This window comes from Physella acuta, unplaced genomic scaffold, assembly GCF_028476545.2.
Source record: "Physella acuta isolate Inbredline_101_S28 unplaced genomic scaffold, ASM2847654v3 ptg000267l, whole genome shotgun sequence".
NCBI lineage: Eukaryota > Metazoa > Mollusca > Gastropoda > Physidae > Physella > Physella acuta.
This window is the reverse complement of record NW_026731786.1, coordinates 83,809-101,944: the sequence shown is the minus strand read 5'-3', so window position 1 is coordinate 101,944 and position 18,136 is coordinate 83,809. Positions and strand designations below refer to the sequence as shown.

Below are 18,136 nucleotides of genomic sequence, written 5' to 3'. Positions count from 1 at the left end.
GGAGTGATGGGTATATGTTGGTGGGGGTAAGTTGTGTATATGCTGATGGGGGGGTGAAGGGTATATGTTGGTGGGGGGGGGGAAGTGAGGGGAAGTAAGCGGGGATGGGATATATGCTGTGGGTGGAGTGGGGAATACATTTTGCTAGTGAATAATTTATATAGAAAATATATCCTTTATCGGGGTCCGCCCTACGCCCACTCCGTAAGAATCAAATGACATATGCCCGAACCCATCCAACCCCGCCCCATCCCCATCCCCTGCGACTTTCTTCCTCCTCTTCCCCCTGAAAATGCCTGCAAACAAGCCCATAGTCGGCACAATCCGGACATTTTAAAGAAAAGACAACTCAAAAAATAATACGGACGATAATTAACATTGTTAAATCCCTTGCATTAACGATTAGTGTTAAACACTTAATATTCTTACTCAAGATTGAAGTACATGTAGGCAAACATGTATTTACTAATGGATGTAGAATCTGGGTGATAATGTTATTTAGGTTTTTTTGTCGGTGATTTTTTTTTTTATATGAATGAGACGATTTTAGCTGAAAATAGGTATTGAACAAGTGATGAAATCACAATAGGTTTTGCTATATTATTAACACTGACTTGTTTTTTTCTTGTTGTTTTTTTTTAACAGTTCTGATTGGAATAGGAGAAGAGACGAAATGTTACATGGGTTGTTTTCGATGTCACTAAAAAAAATCAATGCTCAATTTAATAAATTATAAACAGTTTCTAAATAGTTTTTAATACATTTAATTTGGTGACAAGAAAGATGCGCATCGGAAAAAAAAGCATTTAATTTAAGCGAGTTATGTCCCTTGGAACGCAAATACTTTGATTTTAAAATGTGTTCATTGAATATCGTTGTGAATCCTGATTAATACCGCAGTTCCTATGAACATGAGCATATTAATCCACATCAAGAACGTTTCTTTTTTTAGCCTATATTGTATTATATGAAGCACCAAATCCAATGTTTTAAATGCTGTTTGTTTTAAATTAGTATGTCCTAATTTGCCAAGCTGCATGAATGAGTTCACACTAAAGACTTGCATTAGTTGACAACCAAACCCATTGTCACAACATAATTGCTTTAGTTTAATGTTTTAGTGCATGGAATTGACAGTGGGTAGAAATATCAGTGTTTGGTGGGATATTCCCACTCAGTCCAAACCTAGTATAGGAGTCAGCAAATATTTCACCTATCAGTCAATATTATTTAAATATTTGAGTGTAGTACATTAGGTCAGAGTATGGCATAATTTAACTTAGTAAATAAATAGCTCAGCACCAAAATACAGTCGGTATATGAATTTAATACCTACACACTCAGTTGGCCTATATAGATTAGCACCTACACAATCAGTAGGCCTATATAAATTTAGACAGGCAAAATATATTATAAATAACACTATGACTATGTGACTGATATTAGTAATGCAGTACCATATCACTGTTTATAAATAATTATGTAGCTTATCAGTCAGTACATGATATAAAGAAATTAGTACTTTGCCAGTCAGCATATAAATAATGTAGCACCTACTGGACCATGTGCTATCAGGCACATAGCTAAGGCTACTGTACCATGTGATATCAGGCACATAGCTAAGGCTACTGTACCATGTGATATCAGGCACATAGCTAAGACTACTGTACCATGTGATATCAGGCACATAGCTAAGGCTACTGTACCATGTGATATCAGGCACATAGCTAAGACTACTGTACCATGTGATATTAGGCACATAGCTAAGGCTACTGTACCATGTGATGCCAGGCACATAGCTAAGGCTACTGTACCATGTGATATCAGGCACATAGCTAAGGCTACTGTACCATGTGATATCAGGCACATATCTAAGGCTACTGTACCATGTGATATCAGGCACATAGCTAAGGCTACTGTACCATGTGATATCAGGCACATAGCTAAGACTAGACTACTGTACCATGTGATATCAGGCACATAGCTAAGACTAGACTACTGTACCATGTGATATCAGGCACATAGCTAAGGCTACTGTACCATGTGATATCAGGCACATAGCTAAGGCTACTGTACCATGTGATATCAGGCACATAGCTAAGGCTACTGTACCATGTGATATCAGGCACATATCTAAGGCTACTGTACCATGTGATATCAGGCACATAGCTAAGGCTACTGTACCATGTGATATCAGGCACATAGCTAAGACTACTGTACCATGTGATATTAGGCACATAGCTAAGGCTACTGTACCATGTGATATCAGGCACATAGCTAAGGCTACTGTACCATGTGATATCAGGCACATAGCTAAGGCTACTGTACCATGTGATATCAGGCACATAGCTAAGGCTACTGTACCATGTGATATCAGGCACATAGCTAAGACTACTGTACCATGTGATATTAGGCACATAGCTAAGGCTACTGTACCATGTGATATCAGGCACATAGCTAAGACTACTGTACCATGTGATGTTAGGCACATAGCTAAGGCTACTGTACCATGTGATGTTAGGCACATAGCTAAGACTACTGTACCATGTGATGTTAGGCACATAGCAAAGGCTAATCTGTTTCCATTGGGTCACCCTGACCCAGATAATTTTGTCACCAGATAAGATTGGCTAATCTAAAAAACCTTAATTGGAAGGTATCTTTAAAGTAGGTCTCATTCTGATCAGTTGGGAGAATTTTTAACAGCTGGGTAGAAACATGACAATTCAGCTTTAATGACCTGATGACTTGATTCACTGCTAAAAGGGTATGTATGTTGGTAATGACATGTAAATGACAATTCAGCTTTGTCATTCACTGCTAAAATTGTATGTGTGTTCATAATGATTGACGGAAGAAATTGTGACTAGACAATAGTAGCACGGACACAGCCACAAAATACAATATGGACACTGACAAAACAATACATTATATAGATCTAGATATTGACAAAACTGATCAAAGCAACACAAGTACCAAAAATAGAAACACTAAATTGTATTATACAATTTTTTTTTATTGTTTTAAAAACATTTTAAAGCAACCTTGACCTTTGTCATAGAAAATTTTACAAAAATAATTAAAAAGACAATAATGAAACAACAATTCTCCAGTCATTATGACAATATTTGTATTAGAGCAAGGTAGACAATCACACCCAACATGGAACTGTAATACTGCGCTCTCTCCCCCTGTTCCAAGTTGACCATTTCAAACCACACATTCAGTGTTAAATACAGAAAAGAAAATATTGACATAAAAAACTCAAGAAACTAAATGCAGTCAAAGTTTTCTGACTAGTAACACAAAGACTCTAGCTACAAGACAATCTGAATTAGCCCATGACCCCACAGCTGCTGGTCAAGACTGACCATGACCTTACACAGCAGCCAAGTCATGGAACAATTGCTCCAGATGACTTTATTAATTTGTATCTACCGATTATCCACTGTCGAAGTTACAATTCACTTTGTGTACCTAGTTACCTATTGTACACCATGAGATACTTTAAAAATTTAATTCTGTGTAATATATATCTCATTTTCAAAAAAAAATATAAATTATGTCAAAAGTTGTATAAGAAACAACATGTACTGTACATACAGCTTTATTACATTTCTATGGTGCCATATTTCTTTCAAAATATTGTAAAGAAAACCTGGTTAGTGAGTAAATGCCAGCTAATTTATCCTATGTCATTGGCCTGCCTGCAGAAAGCTAGGTTACACAACACTTGATGCAGCAACAATTGTTGGGCCTACACTTACATTTGATGTAAGAGTGGGCATCATATACCCTGCTAGGGTAGAAAACAGCTCGTACCCCTGAGAGCAGTTGCAGCGTGCAAGCAATGCAAAGATTGTGCAAGATCTAGCAACAAGTGCAGTATATTAAGACGACCAAAAACACATCAGGCTGACAAACAATACAGTGAACTTTTAGCAGAAAATTTCACACAATTTACTTACTTCTACACAACTTTATAACCCACACAACTTTATAACCCTAGGAAACAACACAATCCTAATAGTGTACAGTAATAATGCCCTACAATTCTAAATTAATTTTTCTTAAGTTTTAAATTGTTATATCAGGTTTTGTGTAGAAAAAGACTGCCCATTCACACAGATTCTAACATTCAATAGTACAATCAATATAGAATATCAGATGGTTTGTAAGCACCACTGCATCACTTGAAAGACTTTGGGTGCAAGCCTAACTCTGCCATCATTAGCTACAACCTTAGGGAAAACCCAATAAATTCTGGGAAATCCCATTCTTTACTATTTTTAGCTGCAATAGTATCAAACTGCTGTATCAAAAATATTCATCATTTAGAGCCAAGCATTTACATTGAAATATTTCGCTTTTTAATTTACATCATGTACAGGGAAAATAAAAACTAGCCATCACTAGATAATTTTTTTTTTAACCCCATTACGACAATTTTTAACTTTAGAAGTAGACTGATCTAAACAAAAAAACTTAATTATTCAAATAGAATGCAGATTTGTTTTAAAATGGGAGCAAGACCTGGAAGCAGTGGAAACTTATCTGGAAGTTAATTTGAATATAACAACAGGCAGACAACTTTATATTAGCAGTAGATTTAGAGTGGCAAAAAAATTTATTGCTTTTCTTGGCACCATTAGCCCTGGTAGCAGGAATTTAAAAATTTTAAGTAGCCCGCGATACAAAATGTGTTCATATTGTTTTAGTCATGTTTTTGTACATTGAATCAATCATGTGTTTATCACAGATTTTTGTTTTGAAAGTTTGCGTTACACATAAAAGATAATTAGAAGTTAACTGGTTTACTGTTTGTAAGATTTGTTGCAAACAGATTTAGCCATAAATGTTTTGAGTATTTAGTCACATCTGACGATATTGGGTCAGATTGGTTACACATTGATTGCAGGAAACCAGTTTATAACCTTTTAGTTCTATTTACACATTTAGTATCGTCCACTATGACCCAGTGTTATGAAAAAATTCTGGACAGTAGTTTCAAGTTGTTACATGTTAAATTCACCAAAAATAATGCCATTAAACAGCAGGGAGATCTTCAATACAAAGAAGTTGTACAGCTATACATCTCAGTCTGGTTGTTAAGTACTGGACACAGGACAGCTTTGTTTATGTATCATCCTGCAGCTGGTCATGTGACTAGTCATGTGACTATGATTTCTACAACCATACAGGAACTGAGTACTGGCTTCAAGCAACATATAGGAAGGCAATATATACAACAATTCATAGAATAGTTACTTGTTTATTGGTAGAATACCTTTTGAATAACCTTAACAAAAACTGTAGTAAAATTGTAAACTTTAAAAAAATGAACTTACAAATAAACAAGCCTGATAAAAAAAAAGCCTAGCATTCATGAAAAATAGTCTGAACACTGAAAGTAAGACTTCCTTAATTAAACCTACAATCATATTTAAAATAGGAAAGAAAATTGACAATATTAATACAATGTTGCTTAGAGCAACTCCAAGTTATATTTTACATCACCCAAAAATGGTTCAAGATGAGAAATCACATACTTGTAGATTTATAACGACAACATTCAGTATTCTGTTGTCATGTAGAACAAATGCTGAGATATATATGCCATTTTGTAAAACCCAATCAGTGGCTTTGAACCAGTCTTTCAATACTTGCAACAGTTTAAAGACAATGCGGCCCCCTTGAAAGGAATTGATGTTTTGTTCCAAGCTCCGTCCTGAAGACTGACAACCACTGCAAGCCCATGGGGTGAAGCAGATGATGGGGAGACTTCCTGGCAGTCAGATTAACTATGTCATGTATCTGTTCAAAGCTCGCAATGCGTACAGTAATTCTGCTTGTTGGCGAGCCTCCATCAACATCAGATTGACATGGACCTAAAAGAATAACATCAATATCAGACTGACATGGAAATACAAGAGTAACCTCAACATCAGACTGACATGGAAATACAAGAGTAACATCAACATCAGACTGACATAGACCTAACAGAATAACATCAGATGAAACAGACAGATGGACATAGACCTAACAGAATAACAGACAGATGGACCTAACAGAATAAGAAGCCACCGTAAATGTGTCTAAACACTACTATTAACCAGAGAAACATGTTTGTGTTTAAAGTTTGGGTTGGATCATTTGCTTGTTTAACCTACCTTTTCTGAGTGCTTGAATTCTCTCATCACACCATCATAATCCTTCTTTTGTAGCCTCTCAGGGTAGCAGGTCAGAGTTTTGATGTAGGCCTTCAGGTTTCTCTCCAGGAGCTGGTTCACCTTTTCAAGCAAAACAAAATCAAATTTAACCAAGAAAACAGACAAGTTTTTACAAACAGAAACACAGAAAGTATAAACAAAGTTTTAACAAACAGAAACAGAGAAAGTTTAAACAAAGTTTTAACAAACAGAAACAGAGTTTAAACAGAAAATTTCAACAGAGAAAACAAAGTTAAAACAATGACAGACAAAACAATGTACATTTATTTCTACAGTCAATGTTTTAACCAAACTTACTTCTGAATAATCATAATCATCATGACGGATTCCATACATGCAGTGGATGTAGTTCCAGATGGCCCGGCGAAATGAAGTTGTATCCACTTCACGGTTGTCACCCATTCTGTAGAAATAAATGTTGAAAATGTTGGATCAACTGGATAAGCAGTGCAGGTACAGAAATAAAAATATTGGATCTAGTAGTACAACTACTCTGCCTACTAATAATTCTCTAATAGTAGCCCGATGAACAGGATAAAAATGTGCAACTCACGTGTAGTAAGTTAGGTTAGCAGCCATTGAGTATTTGTCATCCAGCAGATTGCCAATATCTGTGTACAGCCTGTTGGCCAGTGGGAAACCGTGGTCATCCCATGAGTAGTCGCAGGCCCTGAAGGTGGGGACCTCACTGACCTTGTCTTGGGTGACAAAGTCTGTGTACGTGTACTCTTCATCTATCACATACCTCAAGATTTCTGATTTGGGTGGGGATTTCTTTGTGGATGGTACTGCAACTGTAAAGCAAGGTTCATATTTTTATTGCTGCTGTCATTCAGAAATGGTCTATTCAAATGTCTTTTAAACTTAAAATTACATGGAATGCTGTTAACATCATTAGAAGAATTTAGATGCCTTACTTTCAGCACTCTGGTGCTCAACTGACTGGAATCTCTTGAGAAGTTCTTCTGGACTCGTCTCTTCTGAGTTGTTTTCATTTAATTTCCTCATCTTCTCCATCAGAGCTTCCAGACCCACACTGGCATCGTCCTGCAACAGCTGCTGATACAGAAAACAAAACATTCAACTCAAGAAGTAAAAAACTTTAAAATCAAATTATTTAAATTAATATTTCAGGAAACACAGACAACAACAAATATAAAAGTTTCTCACCAGGACGTGGTTGATAGTGGTCTCCCCTGTCTCGCTGTTGGTGTCACTGTTGGAATCTGAGTCACTCCCAGAGCTGCCAGACCTGCTGTAGGTGAAGCCATCGATGTCCAGCTCAGCACTGATCCCACAGCCGTAGACAAATGAACACAGGGAGTGGAAGTGGGTGAGTAGGATGATGGCATGCATCAGCTCTGACAGGGACCAGGGCTCCGAACTTTTCAACAGTTTCTGTTGAAAATTATCTCAGTTTAACATTTTTTTTTAATTTGCTGTGTAAAATACTTCAGCTTAAATCCAAGAAAAAGAAACTAAAATGACTAAGACAACAATAATATTTGAAGTCCTACCACTAAATGTTCTTTAGTTATCAGCCATGGTCTGTGTGCAAGAATTTTGTTGATCTCATACAAGTCTTGGATCTTGCGTGGGGCATGTTGTATACCTTTTAACCACTCAGGGTTTCCATTATGAAGCAGAAAATCTTGTTCATGTAATTTTACTAGATATGTACAATGGTGGCGTGCTGCTGCCTGTTGAAATTAAAAGTGAATTAGTACTTAAGCCATCTCTTCTGTTATTGTTAGCATTTCATGAGACTGTCCCTCTGATGACATTTACACTCAAGTTGCCCTATCTTATCTTAACCTGTGATAGTAAACTGATGGCCAATTTTTTGTACTTGGGCTAGTAAATGCTATTTATAAAACTGCCATGTCATTAATGAAAAGTTTAGAAGGTTGTGATTGAAATTGCTAAGACATGAGAAAGTCAAAAAATTAGACATATTACAACATCCCTGAACACTTACAATGATGGCTATGTAATGTCGGTAATCATATGGTAGGGGCCCATCCTCTCTTAGTAAATAATTCTGTGTGGTGAGAAAGTTTCGTAAATAATCTGGGTGATAGCCCATCACTTGGCTAACATGATCAAGGCGATTATTCTGTATGAAGGCATCCATAAAGACACTGTGGGCCTAAACAAAAGAAAAATAATTATAATACATGTATACTGTATACATAGATCTACATACAATTCACTGTTAGTTATGTTTATAAAATGAGATTTATTAAAGTAAGCACTTTACTTAGAAGTGATGGCTTATTTCATTTCCACGATTCTACTGGACACTAGACCAAGAGTTTTTTTCTAACTCAAAAGCCAGTATACAATGAAGATCTAGATCTACATTCTAAAATTTTCTTTTTCTTAGCCTAGATCTCTAAATTTTCTATATCAACATCCAGATCTAGATCTAGATCTCTAGATGTAACATACCTCAGGAGGAAAGCTGTCCCAAAGCTTATTAAAGTAGCTTGTATTCATCAATTTTCCCATTTTCCAAAACGTAACTTGCCAAATCGTAAATAGATCGCCAAATCCAACAGTATCCTTAATATTCAAGCAATATAGATATTCTAGATCTAGATGTACTAGATCGACTGTGAATGTGATTTTTCTTCAGTGCCAAATTTTTGCGATGATATAAAAAAAACAGACAGGCGTCTTTGTTAAACAGCAGAAAGTAATGCAAGTAGTGCAAAATGGTACTTGAGAAAAGTGAAGCAAATTAAGATGCAAATAATAGATTCTACTTGAAGAAAACTACTGGTGTTCTGCGCTAAGAATCACCCATACTAAATTTTTTATAAAATGGCTAAACGGTAGCCCGGCTACAACTCCATTGTTGTGCTTCACGACTTTTCTCGTATCCGTGACGGCGGTAAAAGTTGTATGTCGAGCAAGCCCTCACTAGCACCAACAATCTCCTGAGAAACACTGACCGCTGACTTGAAGAAATTAGTGGCGATTTTCATCATTATGATGACAGAGAAATTGAAACTGTTATTTTGACTTTGTTGAGAGTGGAATGGCGGGGTTATGCCCGGCCCGGTCACATTTATACCACTACAGTTACCACGAGCTTGCATCAGCCGTCTCTCTAACGACGTGTTATTGAATGTGTGCTCGTCATTCATAGGCTAGTCTAGCGGAATGTGGGTCTACACACAGTCAAGGCGTGCGACCCAACCCGGTTATGAATCCGATTGGTTACTTGTAAACAAGATTGCATCAGCTGATGTTTTTTTTTTAAATAAACTATATCCCCTTCAACACATAGACCCACACTGGGTATGGCAAAACAAACTAGACTAGATCTAATATCTCTACACCGTGTAAACGTTTGTTAAAGTTTAATTTGAACCGTGTTAATGAAATAAGCCAACTCAAAAAAAAAAAAAAAAAAAAATCCTAGACGTCTAGAATAGATCGAGATCTAGAAATCTAGATCTAGATTCTAGATCTAGATCTAGCTTGATCTAGAATCTAGGTTAGATCTAGTTACTGACAAAAAGATCGTAGATCTAGGAATCTAGATCTAGACAGTAGAGACATCCTACATCTAATCTAGAATCTAGATCTAGATCTACTTAACTTTTGCAATAATGTATTATAAGCAGCTTTATTTTTTTAAATTATAAGCTGTAATAAAACATCACCTCTACTAGATTTTTTTTACTAGAATCTAGATGATGTATTTGTATTGTCTAGGGCCCATAAACTTTGGGCTGGGTATGGTGTTGCAGATTAGTTAATTACTAATAATTAGGCCGGGCTAGGTTGGCAAAACTATAATCTCAAACTAGATCTAATCTAGATCTCTAGTCTATCTAGATATATATCTAGATCAAGTAAAAAAAAAGTGCTTATGGCAATACCCATATCTATAATTGGCCCATCAAAAATTTTATCATGAAATGTAAAATTAAAACAGTGGTTGGGTGAAATGTACAGTGCACTAACATTAAGAGGTAATAGTAAGGACAGTAATATATTTTTATATTTATGTTTGTATTTTATTTTATTTATAAATTATTTTAATTTAGGATGAGGATTGGGTGAGCCTAGGATATTGCTATATAGTATAATGGCACTCCAAATGTGGATGTGTCTAGGCTATTGCTATAATGGCACTCCAAATGTGGATGTGAGCCTAGGATATTGCTATAATGGCACTCAAAATGTGGATGTGAGCCTAGGATATTGCTATAATGGCACTTCAAATGTGGATGTGAGCCTAGGATATTGCTATAATGGCACTCCAAATGTGGATGTGAGCCTAGGATATTGCTATAATGGCACTCCAAATGTGGATGTGAGCCTAGGATATTGCTATAATGGCACTCCAAATGCGGATGTGAGCCTAGGATATTGCTATAATGGCACTCCAAATGTGGATGTGAGTCTAGAATATTGCTATAATGGCATTACACATGTGGATGTGAGCCTAAGATACTGCTATAATGGCACTCCAATGTGGATTTGAGCCTAGGATATTACTAATGGCACTCCAATGTGGATTTGAGCCTAGGATATTACTAATGGCTCTCCAATGTGGATTTGAGCCTAGGATATTACTAATGGCACTCCACTTGTAGATATGGATGTTTACATCCCTCACCCTCTAACTACAGAAGCTTGTCTGGTTTCTCATTTTTTGCTAGTTGAAAATAAAATTATTAAAAAGTATGCATCATTTAACTGATGATAACCGAATCTGCCTGCCCAAACCTTAAGTCTAACATAAAACAAGTGTATGTAGATAGCTGTCTGAAGAGAGGTACCAGATAGACTAGATTTAGACAAACAAAAATAAACTGTACGAACCTGTTCTTCTGTGGTATCAGCAGGGGTAATCTGTAGAGATAAAAACAAAGATCTTTTGTTAATTTATTGACTTGGTAAGCTACAGCTACTAAATATCTATATTTAACGACTACTAAATAATCTATATTTAAGTAAATGAAAGAAAAATATTATAACCAAAATTGCAATGCATTTTATTAACATTTGGTAGGTTTGGAAATTTGACCAGATCTGCTGCCATTCAATGCATTTTATTCTAGATTCTAAATACTTGCATCTTTGGGTGGATTTCTTATAAATTGCTAGATATAGATCTAGATCCTACCCGTGTTTGATAACTTTTATAATTATTAATTAGCCTAGAGAAAACCATAAAGTATACTATAAAGTATGTAGAAATTTCCTTAGATTCTATAATTGGTATAGATTTAGAATAATTAATAAATTAAGATATGAATCTAGCAGGTTCTACTAACTATTAAATAATGTAGGCTATCTATAATCTATATCTAAATTTTCAACAGTGATTTATGACACTTTTGGTTTAGGAGGTACTCAGTAGGAAGTAGTCTAATGTCTTCTGACCTTTTTATAATTTTTTTTTTAAACGTGTCTACTGTCTAGACTCTAGACTCTAGGCTTACGCCTGGCCTAGTCTTTACTTTTAGAATACTTTAGTTAGACTTTAGAATTTAGATTATATTATTATTAAAAATCTGTTTTTAAAATAGTCTACTTACAAAAAATTGTTCACTGTTATGTAAGATGTCTAAAGTAATCACCATGTTTACAATATACTCATAATTCGACATTAACTTTAAGAAGTTTAAAATGCAGGTTTCTATCGTTTGCTATCCGGTAGGCGAATGAAAGTTGAAATAACGATCGCGGAACGAATCTTTGTTGCAAACAGCTGACTAGGGATTGACCTCCGGCCCATGAATACTAATGAGCAATGCGTGCGCAGCCTATTTCCGCTCTAGCCTATCAGCACAGCTGAGAAAGAAAATAACCTTGACCTATGCCGTCACCAGCTGACGGAATTGAAAAAAAATCCATTGGAGATTTTTTAAAGTTATGACCTTTATTCGTAGACAAAAATAAAATTAACAAGTTGTATGTAATGCTAAATGTAGGTCATAAGCATTCTTATGCGTTAATTGTATTTCATGTATAACGGTACAGTTATTAAAACAGAAAACAGAGAGGAAAGGGAAGGAATTTTCCAGTGACACTACTAACGCTTTTAAAAAACCTGAAAGAAAAACGGCGAGGGCTGTTGGGGGGGGGGGGGTGGATAAATCGAGCGATTTTGTAGGAAACTTTTCTGCTTCGGTATCATCAAGGTTTTAAGACTTTAGCAGAATGATAAACAGAACGTCGTTATTTATGTTATTTAAAAACTGTTGATGAATGTGTATTTCTAGCAGTTAAGAAGGTATCGGGCTTTTTTTAAACGACATACTCGTCCACCATGCTATAATGTAATTTTGAAGATCGATGTCAATCAATATTATGAACATTAAGAAGAAGAAAATGCATTATATATATATATATATATATATATATATATATATATATATATATATATATATATATATATATATATATATATATATATATATATATATACAGAAAGTAACTGCTGACATCATCGTTCACTTCATGCATCTTGGCTTGATTAAATCATGTACAACACAGAGGCGTAGCGACCCTTCCCGGCGCCCGGGGACATACTTTCAATTTGGCGCCCCCCTCGGGAGCAAATTTTCGATTTGCACCCCCCCCCCCCCCCCCCCCGAACTTTTCATTTGCACCCCCCCCCCCTCGAACTTTTCATTTGCACCCCCCCCCCCTCAAACTTTCAATTTGGCGCCCCCCCTAAGGTCGGCGCCCGGGGACATATGTCCCCCCCCCCCCCCGCTACGCCTCTGGTACAACATCAACAGTTCGTATAAATTAGTTATTAAGCAAGAGAAGGCATCAGTACGTTAGGCTGATGTTTGTTCTATTTTTAAGTACATTTTGTATTTAGAGTTTTGGTACGATAAGTTTGAGCCTAATACAGCTAATAGTGGTAGATCTAACTTTATTATAATGAAGCGAAGAGTGTAAGTTAACCTAAACAATATTCGGAACTCGATGTGTCCCTGAATTTTAAGATGTAACAATGGGTAAACAGACATGTGGGCTATATAAAAGTATGGTTACCTCATATTTATGTGACATACAATGTAAATGACCGCTATCTACGTGCATTTCTTCGTCATCGTTAAATCCAAATTCATCATCAAATACATCGTTATCGCTGTCTTCAAGCTCATAGAAGCAATGCGAGTATTCGTAGTGTGGCAGGGCCACGGCTTTGGGGCAGTGAAAAACGCTATTGTCTAAATGCACGTCTTTCAACACACGCATTTCTGAATCGCGAGATGATACCGAGTTAGAATGGGACGTCAAGCGAGCAGACGATGGCGTCTGTAACTGCACAACACCGTTCGTTATTTCCTCAACACCGGTCCTGTATTTGTGCACAACACTGTTAGCTTTGTGAATAGAACACCGAAGTTGTGTAGAGGTACAATTCGTTTGACTTGAATTTTGCATAAATGAACTTTGGTAATGTATCGACTCCAGTGTCGAGGTGGTTAAATATCACAAAGGTGAAATAAATATTCCATCAACAACAACGGAAAGAAACCTTAAATCACAACAAGTTTCACTGCTCAAACAAAAATACACCGGCTATCAATGGCAAAAAGTTTCCGATGTTTTTCCTACGTGCATAAGCAAATGCATTATTATAGCACTCTGGAGCCCTTCGACCTTTAACACGCGTTCTCATTGGCTAAAATGTGGGGTGTGTGCGCACAGCTTTTTTTTCATTGGTCGACCTTGGCTCGCGCCGACAAAAGCATTACAGCAGCAGTCACCAAGCTATTTTCTTTTTACAGATATCGCGCGAGGTGACCGATTTATTTTTAAAACACTAAGAGAAGAGCAGCCTCGTTAACATCGAATACCCTGCGTTATCAAGTGGTCATTGTCACAGGAAAACAGGGGGTAGATTAAATAAATACTTGGCCTAGAAAAACTCAAATTTAAAAATAAAAGGTGGTTTTTTAATCCCACTAAAACGGAATCGTAATCGAAATAGAACAGTGTGAGTAAGCGCTTATACACAGCAAAGGGTTGGTGACATCGGAATTACCTAAGAAAACAATCATTACGTACTGCACTATAGATAAAGTACACCGGCACAAAAATAAATCATGCATTATGTACTGTATGCAAGTATAGGTGAAACGTCACACGGTCGTGAGATGCGCAGATAGAGAGAAGACCTTGACCAAGACACAGGCTAAGTAAAGCATTGTCAACTTACTGGGACAACATAGAGGAAGTTTGTATTTGTTGTCAGTAGAATCGAGCTCTACCAGTGGTCACGGTGCTAGCATCGAATCCTAGTCAAGCAGTGCTCTAGTACTGGTAAATAAACATTGTGATCTTGGCAAGTCGGTCGAGAGTTGTAATAACTAGTCCAATAACAAGTCCTATATTTAGGCCGTTTATTGTACCAAGTTCTGTAACACTACAGCTAGTCAGAGCTTCGTTATATCGTGTTATATCACGTTACAGTAGGTACATTATACTTGGGTCTATAATATAAGCTATGGACGGTATTGAGTTCTACAGAAATATGAACGTGTACCGGGGGTAAGATTCAATGTATCAACAATATTATCATTATTTACCAGCAGTTTAAAACGGTGAACTGGCCTCTACCAGCTGGTGATCTATTAGTCACATCCAAGTGCTGCATTCATTAAACAAAGAAAACTAACCCAGATTTGACAGAGGAAATTGTTGAAATGGTTGAAATTGTGCTGAGATAGAGATCGATAAGAAAGCAGAGCCAGGTGATATGTAAAAATAAACATGATGTCAAGTTGTGACTCATACGAAGTATACTAAGGTAAGGAGGGGAAATTTTGAAGTTGGAGGGGGGGGGGGGCGAAGCTAAGGTTATCAACTGGGATAGGACATGAAGAAAGATGGGACATGAAGAAAGATGGGACATGAAGAAAGATGGGACATGAAGAAAGATGGGACATGAAGAAAGATGGGACATGAAGAAAGATGGGACATGAAGAAAGATGGGACATGAAGAAAGATGGGACATGAAGAAAGATGGGACATGAAGAAAGATGGGACATGAAGAAAGATGGGACATGAAGAAAAATGGGACATGAAGAAAGATGGGACATGAAGAAAGATGGGACATGAAGAAAGATGGGACATGAAGAAAGATGGGACATGAAGAAAGATGGGACATGAAGAAAGATGGGACATGAAGAAAGATGGGACATGAAGAAAGATGGGACATGAAGAAAGATGGGACATGAAGAAAGATGGGACATGAAGAAAGATGGGACATGAAGAAAGATGGGACATGAAGAAAGATGGGACATGAAGAAAGATGGGACATGAAGAAAGATGGGACATGAAGAAAGATGGGACATGAAGAAAGATGGGACATGAAGAAAGATGGGACATCAAGAAAGATGGGACATCAAGAAAGATGGGACATCAAGAAAGATGGGACATCAAGAAAGATGGGACATCAAGAAAGATGGGACATCAAGAAAGATGGGACATGAAGAAAGATGGGACATGAAGAAAGATGGGACATGAAGAAAGATGGGACATGAAGAAAGATGGGACATCAAGATGTATATGACCTTAAGAGACATGAAAATAAATAGGACACAAAGAGGACAGTTAAGGACCAGGAAGGAGACATCGAAATGACGTCCCACCTGTGATGCGGTTATCAAGGACACACTGAAGTTTGTTGGACACAGGTTGACACGCGTCTTTGTTGTTGGTTAATCTGTGACCTATATGCAGATATTGACCAGCCATCGGCTGTGACTTGCACGTGACGACACGTGACTTACTCTCGTGTCTTGTGTGGTGAGTGTAAGCAATGTTTACAGCAACACTGTGCTTTTTATAGCACGCTGGTAATGGATTCGTCCATTTTTATAGCACGCTGGTAATGGACGCGTCCATTTTATAGCACACTGGTAACGAACTCATTCAATGGTAACGAGGCGAAACCTTTATTTAAGTATTGTGATGTTATTATGTTGGGGTTTTAATGTTAGGGTAAGAAATTTGGATTGCGGCTAAAGTAGAACTTGGGGTCGGAATAGGTATAGCGTTGACATTAGGGAGCTAAAATTACTACAGACTGGCAAGACTGAATATTAACATGTGTTTACAACACCCACTACTGGAGGAGAAAGACATCACCCACTTGAGAAGTGAAACCGTCCAAGATCAACAGAGGAACCTAATGTTGGTCACGTGATTGTGTCCCCTCGTCCTTTAAACTATGCATTTAAAATTTAAATTGGTGTTTAATTATGTAGGTGGGTCAAGTTACATTTGAAAATATCAGTACTTGGCCCAAGCGTTGCCCTAAATATAAGGGTCTGTCATTTTGACCATGATGGCCCATGTTTTGTTATAAGCTGACATCAGTTTTCTGGTGATGACTGCCACAGACCACGGCAACAAGACAGATGAGTCACTTCAACGTATCTTCGTTTAAGTTTATTTAATTTTAGAGCGAATGGTGGTCCTCATTTAACCTGTATTCCAATAGACTTGATAAAGTTCAACTCGCTTAAGGAATCCATGGCCTAGAATGGCCTAGATGCATAGTTTATCTCATCAGTTAGGCAAACGATGGTCTCGGTCAGGTCATAAATCTGTTGGGCATGTCAGCTGATTCACTGGTCAACAATCAAAGGCCGCGCGAAGTAGATCATTAATTGACGGATCAAACGATGGTACAGTACTATAGGCCCTAGTGAGTTGGGTTTTTTCACGATGGTACAGTACTGTAGGCCCTACTGAGTTGGGTTTTTTTTTTTTAATTTCATTTTAATATAAGCGTACATTAAACCAAGTTTTTTTTAGACATATGACATCAGTTTGCCTTAAAGTAAAATAACGTTGGTAAGGCTCAACCAAGATTAAACAACTGTATAAACAATGTTAAGACTCTTATAAGAACCAATAGGTCTAGACTATATTTTTAAAGACAAAATAGATGGACCATAGCCTAAATGTAGGAATAGACCTATAGGGCCTAAGTATAATGCCTATATCAGGACTAACTAGCTATAGACCTAAGAAACGGAATATCTTTAAGACTAAATAGACCTAGCTGGTCAATAAATCTGGGAATATCTTCAGGACTAAATGGCTAGACAATAATTGTGCTGAATGACTGGACAGAATGCGGTGAGTTAAAATATAATTACACTGAATAACAAGACAAACCGTATGCCAAGATCCAGCGATTAGGTGGTAACAAGGGAAGAAACACGAGCAGCTGCTCACATGTACTTACTGTAAGGTGTCGGCCGTGGTCAGTGGCCAGAGCTATGGTCAGTTTGATATTTTTCAGCACACACGGTATAGGATCCATCCTTGCTATGGTGTTCTAATGGAGTGGTGAACGGACGAGAGAAACTTTCGACTGGGTCAGTACAACTGATAATAGGCAACCTTCGACTCCAGAGGACCAGTGGACTAATGAGTGGACGGTCCGAGTGTCGAGCGATTTCTACCCACTTGTGGCGTAATGTTACAGGCCACTGATATCAAACGGATGGTGGCCATCGCCCTGACTATTGGCTACTTAGGCATTAAACGCAGAGTCAGCAGCGCTCAGCTGGGCAGGTAAACTGGGTTGCCCGGTGGCTGGAGAGGGCAGGGGTGAGGGGGCAGGGGTGAGGGGGCAGGGGTTAGAGTGCAGGAAAGAGGGCACAGTGAAAGAAGGGGAGGGGGAGGTGGAAATAAAGACAAAGACTTGGTCGAAAGGGGGAGGGTAATTATGAGGGAGGTGGTCAGTGGTGGTCAGCTGATGGAATAAACTGACCGTACCGACATTTGAATGGAGGCGTGAAGGGGAGGTCGTGGGAGGCGGGACTAGAGTCAATAAGACCCTAATGGTGTGTGCGAGGAGGGGTCTGAGGGGGCGGGGGGGGGAGTCTAGTGTTTACATG

At 37.6% G+C, this 18,136-nt stretch overlaps 1 protein-coding gene across 5 annotated transcripts; it reads right to left on the bottom strand.

Annotated features, from left to right (window-relative positions):
* Positions 1-5,258: 5,258 nt before the first annotated feature.
* LOC131939186 (sestrin-1) lies at positions 5,259-17,571 on the bottom strand. 5 transcript variants are annotated; one of them, XM_059297374.1, is made up of 10 exons: positions 17,479-17,571; positions 11,073-11,102; positions 8,209-8,379; positions 7,748-7,930; positions 7,401-7,628; positions 7,148-7,289; positions 6,784-7,024; positions 6,528-6,633; positions 6,171-6,290; positions 5,259-5,888 (listed from the first exon to the last, which is right to left on the bottom strand). In XM_059297374.1, the coding sequence occupies exons 1-10, from the start codon at positions 17,554-17,556 to the stop codon at positions 5,802-5,804; spliced, it is 1,386 nt and encodes a 461-aa protein (XP_059153357.1). In that variant the 5' UTR covers positions 17,557-17,571; the 3' UTR covers positions 5,259-5,801. The 5 variants fall into 5 exon arrangements, with proteins under 5 accessions (XP_059153357.1, XP_059153355.1, XP_059153356.1 ...); XM_059297372.1 differs by lacking the exon at positions 17,479-17,571 and adding an exon at positions 13,263-13,848; XM_059297373.1 differs by lacking the exon at positions 17,479-17,571 and adding an exon at positions 13,263-13,848 and having other exon boundaries at positions 7,148-7,286.
* Positions 17,572-18,136: the final 565 nt, after the last annotated feature.